The sequence below is a fragment of the Trichoplusia ni genome, chromosome 27, assembly GCF_003590095.1.
Source record: "Trichoplusia ni isolate ovarian cell line Hi5 chromosome 27, tn1, whole genome shotgun sequence".
Lineage (NCBI taxonomy): Eukaryota > Metazoa > Arthropoda > Insecta > Lepidoptera > Noctuidae > Trichoplusia > Trichoplusia ni.
In genome coordinates this window covers 4389966-4398636 of record NC_039504.1, presented here as the reverse complement: position 1 = coordinate 4398636, position 8671 = coordinate 4389966, and the positions used below count along the sequence as shown (strand labels likewise).

General features: G+C 36.3%; 1 protein-coding gene across 1 annotated transcript; it reads left to right on the top strand.

The window, feature by feature from the left end:
• Positions 1-3853: 3853 nt before the first annotated feature.
• LOC113505930 (protein takeout-like) lies at positions 3854-7843 on the top strand. The gene is made up of 5 exons (XM_026888807.1): positions 3854-4154; positions 5383-5602; positions 6641-6765; positions 7102-7254; positions 7659-7843. Exons 1-5 carry the CDS (start codon positions 3962-3964, stop codon positions 7808-7810), a joined length of 843 nt encoding a protein of 280 aa, XP_026744608.1. The 5' UTR covers positions 3854-3961; the 3' UTR covers positions 7811-7843.
• Positions 7844-8671: the final 828 nt, after the last annotated feature.

Here is an 8671-nt window from a genome sequence, read left to right as displayed (position 1 = left end):
GATAGCGCGTTTACATTTGTTTATTGAAGTTTTCTTTTGATTTTAAAGATAGCTTTTGATAATTTAAGTTGAAGCGGAAAAGCTTGTTGCCATGAAAAGTAATTAAGTTATAATTATTTTCGTGTAAAACTAGATGTATCGCATATACATAACTTTTCGTACGGTAGATTTTCGGATTTCGTTCTCTCTGATACTGTTTCGCTAAAAAGCAATAATTAATTTGTGAAACTATACGTAATTGCTCTAGAAACGACTTTTGACTGCTTCGTGAGTCTTTTGGTTAAATTTCGGTCGGGGAAAAGTAGATATTGAACCTGCACGTCTCTCAGATGCTTTTTTGATACGTACTCGACCTTGTTAGAATTTGCGCTATTCGAATCTGTACACAAGTCCAGGTTTTCCGAGATAAAGATCTGCATTATAATATCAGTGTTATTACACTAACTGTCACATTCCTCACGATGATAGCATAAAGTAATAAGCATCACTTAGCTCGTTAGCTTAATAAGTCTGGATACAATTAGCTTAGAATTTTATAACCACCTTTTTAGGTACTAAGTATCCTCACAGCTATATGATATTAAGATGTCGACTCATCTCCCGTTGCGCATGTGTTTAATGGGTTTGTGAAGTGCAATTTACTGATTAATTGTTTTATTTCTAATTGCTATGATTACTGTGAACACGTGCTTGGAGCCGCTTGTATCTTGGAACGACGTAAGCTAGCTTAAAGATCAATGCTCAAACCTTCCCCATACGGGAATGGGGCCGGTGCTCAGCAGTAGGACGTATATGTGCCGGTATTATATTTTTAAAGGAATAGAAAACTTATCAAAACTGTAGCGTGATTACGTATTTCTTTGAATGTTGAATATTTTTAGTAACTTCGTTACTACAAAATAAAATAAATAAATCGAAAGGCCTTTGTTCAAGTTTAAAACATGACTGATAAAGACAACGCTCAATCATTTGTCAAGAGAAATTGTACAGGAAGCAAAACAAAAACGCGACGAGTGAACGACACAAAAGTGAATCAACGTCACAGTTTACTGTGTGATGATGCGACGTGAACCTGATTGACATTCCATTTACAGTAAACTGTAAAATACAAGGAATGTCAATCAGGTTTAAGTCGATGACCATTATCTCATTAAGCATGATCTTGACCTCTGAGCTGGCTGCTTTAAGAAATCAGGAAATGTCACTGAATGAAACCTGTTTACTTGTACACAAGTGACGTGTGCAATACCGAGAGTAAAGAGAGCAACTTATTGAAATCATCTGCTGCAAAATATGGGTAAACGATTATCAGACTGTAATCTTTTCCATCTCTATAAGCTAAGGGACAATTTAACGCAAGATGTAAGACTTTGTTTCTAAATGCAACATGAAACAGATTATTTTATGAAAGGGCAGAAATCGCAGTTATAGTAGTCCTACACCCAGCTATTGAAATCTAGAAATTGTTGTACTTTTTTCTTGGAGATAGGCCACAGACTTCAACCTTCGAGGAGGGAAAGAGAAAAGAAGAAAAAATCTACTTCTTGACTCTAACCGGATTCCTACACATTTCTAATACAAGCATGAATCTACAATACCTATTTAAACGCCCTCTATGTATGTATGAAGGTAACACTGAAATACTTATCAATCGATTATGCATGCTTAATGAATGCCTAGTTAATAGCGATTCATGAAAGAGGTCGCTCTACAAGCTGACAGAAAATGCAGACACTTTTTTAAATTATTTAGGTACCTCATGCCAATGATAGAGCAGCAGTATCAGGGTTTTCTTTGGCACTTACTGAACATTCCTCACCACCAATTCACCTCTTTCTTTCTTTCCCGATGGAATCGTCTACGGACTTCATTAAGACCTGAACTTCTGTGTTTGGCACTTTTGAGGGGAAGTGTAACAAATCATGTTCACTGAGACAGCTTTGCTCCTATTCTCAGTTGCAAGTCTTAAGATTATTAGAAACAGGAAGAGTTCTGACAGCCCACTGCCATATTGTAGATTAAGACAACAAAGTAAGACTGCTGAAGTCACCACTTTTTATAGTAATATCATTAAAGTTGCTAAAAAGAGATACCACTCTACACCGTATATGGGCGGCAACGCTTTGACAACCATAATAATATAACTCTAAGTATTGGTAGAGCCCCAGTTTTTTTAGCAAATATCAATTGTTCAGACTAAAACAAACTAACAACAACTTTTAGCAAACAACATGTAGGCATATTTCTCATAATCATAACCTCAGCATTATTTTCTTGGTTCTGTATATTGTTGACTCTCCATACCTCACGTACGCACGTCTCAAACGATCCCATTTAAAATCATTTAGTAAATGTCACCGCAAATGTAATAGGCATTAATCTAACTCATTAATTAGTCAAATGATGTATGTAGGCACAATACTCGCACTAAGCAATATTTGTTTTAAGCTGGTTTTATCCACAAATCTGATGATGAATAATCTAAAGTACGGTTTCCGAGTTTCATGTAATGTTTTAAGTCTGGATGATTGTCTCACATTTTCAGCGAAAGGTTTCTGTCAAGCTATAATTAAAGGGGAAATAAAAATGAATTCCTTTTCTTTTTAATCCCCCAAATGGAACCTGTACTCACTAGGTACTCATTACTCTACCCTTATCAGATATAAAGCCATTTCAATGTTTTTCTCCAAAAGTAATAAAATAAAATAAGAGAAACAAGAATAAGAAGCTCTTCAAAAAAAAAGACGAGTCGTAAAATGTACCTATGATATGTTTTGTTTTAGTTATCAAAAAGCGGTAGCTATAAGGCCTTGTTCTCGATATATATCAACAATATTGCAAGCGTATTAAAATTAAAAAGAAGCAAAAATATATCAAAAGTTATAAATCTGAACATTTCCTTACTCTCTCAGGAAATGTTGAACTTAATATCTTTAAAAACTTCTTGTAATTCGTTCGCGTCGATTCAAGGAATTATCACATTTTAAGCTGTGCCTTCCTGGTTCGACGAAAGGGTTATGACCTGATAACAATATTTATGTTGTGTGAAATTGTTTAATAATAAAACTTGTGTTGATTTGTTTTTGCTTGTAAATCGATTATTTATATCGTTGTTTCGAATGTATGTTATGAAAACTGTGAGTCTGTTTCTAAATATCGTACAAAATATAAAGTAAGTTTAGGCGCATGTTCGAAACACGCATGGAATGGAAGATTGGAAGACATGGAAGAAAAATGACGTCACTCCGTAAAATTCCTAATGGACAGTTAATTGTTTTTGCCTTAATGACGTCATATGTACTTATAACAAAAATGGTGTTTATAAAAACTGTGATTTTGCCGATAAAGCACGCTGAGTTTCCTATCTCATGGTGGCTAAAAACCAGGAACTGAGAATATACTTAAAACAACACTAGTCCTAAACTACTGAGCCGATTCTTCCCCTAAGTACCTGAGGTACGATTTATCCTTTTTCTTCAACGAATTTCCTTGTGGTGGTCTGCGGAAAAATCCGGTGGTATGGATCTGGATAATTTCATTTTCGGCAAATAAATAGATAAGTACGTCAAATTTACAAGCGTCCTTCATTCAGCTGAGAGGCAATAAAAGATTTCGAAGATTAGGTACTTTTATCTAAACGATACAAATCGATAGAAGTAAACAGTTGTGACGTAACTGTAGCTAGGATTGACATCATGCGTACCTAATTTTCTCTCACCGTCTCCCTCTGGTACCAGTACAAAAGCAATAATAAGAATAATACGTAATCCAATATTATGCGTTAATTTACATGACGGATATAAAACAAAATTGTCAACACTATTGTGTCTACTAAGACAATAGGGTAGTTGATAAAATTATTATACGTTTAAAGCGTAAAATGCAATGATCGAGATTATGCAAGAATTCGCAGAGACATGAGACGGAATGATCAATTAAATAGTGACGTCGGAGCAAATAAATGTCTTTCTCCAAACATTTCGTCGACATTCGTATTTTGAACATTAAGGGCAATTTGCAGCGGCGTCGGCGTCACCGGGTATATATTGTGAGTGCATCGTTGCGCACACGCATTGTCCACTTAATAGGCGTAACTATGAAGGGTGTAGTGATAGTTTGTGTCGCGGTCTTCGGCATCGCTGGATGTAGTCTCGGTGAGTGGTTGTGCGTACTAAGTGAGAAAATCTAATTAAGGAATTAAGAGTTTAGCATGTGTGATTTATTGTGTTTTACCCAAATCTCCTACAATATATTGATGTAGAGATAAGTATAGGGTGGCCCCGAATTTAAGGAAAGTAGTTCAATCCTTTTTGTTATTTTCTACCTATTTATACAGAAAACTAAAACTAAGAGGAATCAGCAAATTATACAGGGCTCGGCCTTCCTGCCTCAGCTGAGATCGATTAGATCATTCCTAAGCCTTGGCATTGACAGACATTAGACCAGTCGTCCATGTCCCACATACTGGGCCATAACCGATTCGAACTCGTTTTTAATAGCCGGAGTATGGCACCAGCTTTTAGATACTACCACTAAGAAATATATTATTTGTGTAGCTCTATCTTTATAAGTGTATATATATCTCACCATAGCTGGTTTCGATAATCAATGATACGAGTAGAACTTTTCAAAATCTTCTTTATTTTGGAGATGTAAACTATGACTCGCACTAGCATCTTGTATTTATTTTTGGATTATTTAATTTAAAATAAGTGTCATCGGCGAAGAATAAAATATTACGAATAAATAAATCACGACCTTGCATACTCAGCTATAGTTTGTGTCAGCGTTTATTTTTACTTCGCATGTTTATATTCCATTTCCGAAATGTGTAACGGTAAATGTGCAGGTCTATTGGTATAAAAAATAATCGTCTGTTGTAAAAATTGTGCGTCAACTTGTCAACTAACATAAATATTAAATCGTAATGAGTGTTCCATAGTAATAAAGCAAATTATTTATACAGCGATTCCAAAAAATTGTTCCAAAATAAACAATAACATTGGAACTATTCCGTTTTCTTTTTAAAAGGAAAATAACATTTGATCAAGAAGATTACTTACACTTTTTTTTTTTAATATTGGACAACATTCACACATCGCCATCTAGTCTCAAATAAAGCAGAGCTTGTGTTATGAGTACTAGACCACTGATAAACGTACTTATATAGTTCTGAATACATACATATTATAGATAAATTACACCCAGACACAGAACAAATGATCGTGCTCATCACACAAACATTTGTCCTGGGTGGGAATCGAACCCACGACCTCTGGCATAGCAGTCAGGGTTACTAACCACTAGACCAACAGGCCATTTTTTGGAACAATTGTTTGGAATTCAAGAAAACGTTCATAAACCTTTACCTTCACGTTTCAGCGCCCTTCATCACGCCATGCAGGGAACAGGACACGGCATGCTTACGGGCGTCAGCTCAGAAGGCGGTGCCGATCCTGGCTGCCGGCATCCCCGAGATGGGCATCGCCACGCTGGACCCCATGCACGTGGAGCAGGTCCGGACCTCACAGGCTGGCCTCGACATGGACTTCAGGAACACCAGTGTGACGGGGCTACGGAATTGTGAGGTCCTGCATTGCAAGTGAGTTGCGTTGAATTATTTAGATTGAATAATATCGTAGGATTAATTATTTATTTTATTAAGTTTTAAGTGTTTTTTAAGAGAGAGGAAATGTGCAGTAGCCGTTTATGTAGAGATCGAAATTATTTCCTTATCAAAGGGAAGTATTAACTCGACTCAAAACAAGAAGAGCTATAATTGATTTATTTGTAAGACTTCTTTTCGGAACTACCGGTGAAGTTAATATACTGACGTAAAGTATAGTTAGTTATGTTGGTCAATTAATTTTGTTACTTCATAGTTAACATACTTATTACATAATATTGTTTTACTAACTATAATATAAACATAAATAACCAACTTCAAATCATTAAGCTACTGAGTCAAATTTGATTAAATTTTCATGGGTCCAAATGACAGCTATTTCTCGTCAATTGAATAAAGAATCAACAAAATCAGTTCATCCATTCCGAAGTTCTTATTTACAAGGTTATTAGGTCCTTACAAAAAAAAAAACATATATATAGAGAATTGGAAACCTCCGCCTTTTCGAAGTCGGTTGAAAACAGTAATCACTTCACTTTCCTAATTCGTTACTAATCAATTAATATGTTTCTATAAATGTCGTTTTAATTGGAGCACATCAGATACTCATTAAGAGGTTATTTTGGTGACCATCTAGAACAAGGTAGGAAGTACCTAATGCTCACTGATAACTGTTACCAGTTGATATTAATTGTAGTAATACATAGATATCGTAGAAGTTGTCTTATACTGACGAAAACATCAGTATCATAACAGTATGGAATCACCCACTGCTGGCTTTTCGTACCGCCTCCCGTCTTTCCTATAAGTCCTGTTATAAAGTAGAATAAAAGAAGGACTTTGTGAAAAGTGGGATTGGTATAGTTCCAGCCCTAAATCCACCTCGTAGCTGAAATGTTCGTGGTGTTTTTATGCGTCTAATTTTAATGTATGTGGACTCCTCAAAAAAGTCAATTCCTAATAGCACAGGAGAAAATTAAAAAGGAGGTCCTTTAACATTATGTAATTTTCCAGGCGACACGCACATAGCACATTCGTAGACCTGAAGTGCTCGGTGATGCTGGTGGGGAACTACACGCTCGGCGGGAAGCTGCTCATCATGCCCATCGACGGCACTGGCAGATACGCCATTAAAATAAGTAAGTTCTTACAGCTTTTCTTTTAGACATTCGAGATTTTTAATGATAGTCCAAAATGACAACTTGAAGCAGGGCTCCACTTCCGCTATTTACAATGGCCAACGCATGAATGGAAATTGGATTAAAATGACATTATTCACAATCACTCAATAATTGGAAATTCAGTATGCCCTGGAAAACCTAAGACAACGATTAGTCTCAAATTAAATTAAATTTTCATTCATTCATTTGTAAATAGCGGAATCGTGACCCTGAACTGTTGTTTTTGATTCCCTTTTTCTACCAAAAATATCTAAGTTTCTATGAAAACTATATTCTATCCTATATTGATTCCAGATGACATCGTAGTAAAGATAATGTTTAAAGTGGGCGAGAGGATGATGAACGGTAACGCATACTGGGTGGTGGAGAGCTGGAAGCACACCTCGGAGGTCCAGACCGGGGCACATTTTCTGTTCCGGAATCTCTTCCACGGAAACAAAGCTCTCTGTAAGTTTAACTTATTATTTAAATTTTAGTTTTCTTAGTACTCAGACTGTGCTTAATGAACTTTGAATTTGCGATACTTTTCGAATGAAAAATTTTACATTTTCACAAAAAAGTGGCTTTAGTTCTTTTTTGGAAGAGAATATCTATTTGCACTTTTTTCAAAACTGACTTAGTTTGTCCCATCCTCTCCAAGTGATACTTATCTCCTTCAGAATAGTCCATGAAATATTCCTCATCTCAAAGGGAAAGTGAATTCTATGCTCAAATAGTGTCAAAAGTTACTGAGTCTGCATGCTATAAATTTACAAAATCTACTACCTACCTACCGCATTATTAACCGCATTGAAGTTCAAGTTTATATTTTTGACTTTACCATATTAACCTATTTATTCTCTACATTTCAGCGGATGCCGTACATGCGTTCGCCAACGAGAATTGGCGCGACATTTTCCAGGAGGTGGCGCCACCTATCGTCAAGGCCATCGTCGCCAAAATCGTGGACGAATCCACCAAGTTATTCAACAAAGTGCCCATCAAGGATCTCGTTTTACAATAGTACTGTTACTTGTTATATAGTTATGTTTTCCAACTTTTGTTTTATTGTTCCTCATTTGATTTTGATGATCTGGGCCCCAATTCCGCTATTGACAATGGGCGATAAATTAATGGAAATTGGATTAATGATAAATGACACTATTTGTTATATCCTAAGCATTTTGCCAACAATAATCAGAATTTATTGTATCGAATGTGATAATATTATTTTTTTACTCATTAGTTATCATATCATTAAAAATAGTTTGAGAGAGAGACACACGCCCATGCAAAATCAAAACACGCTCTGCGTTATTCCAATAACGCCTTAAGCTTTTTATTTTACATGTTTCCGTTCATCTAAGTAAAGTATGTCAGGCGCGTGTATTGTGTCCGCGTTCACGAGCTAAGTTGCTATGTTCATTTCTAAGGGTCCAGTCATGGACCAGGTTCTCTAGTAACTTGTTCAATAAAATATGACATTTTCAATTTTATCTACACTGAAAGCCACGTGGCTCCAAACACACTACATAGATATCACGTGTCATCTCAGCCCCGCGTAGGACCAGCATTCATCACAAGCGTGATCCATGTATGCTTGTCCTGAGTTTGGGTCCAGGGTATCGTTTGCCTATTGTAAAACGTTTCGTCCTTAAAAATAAACACCGGTCAAGTGCAAGTCGGACTGGTATCACAGAGGTTTCCATATAAATAGGTTAAAGATAAACAAAACAGTTATCACGTGTAACCCCCCGAGAAAATCATGACCATGAAAACGTGGCTCATCTTCAATTTCAACTTTTTGGCTGTCATGGTGCATGGGACACGAACTGGTGACAATCGGACGGACGGACAGACAGGGGAACTGACAGCGGAACCTCAG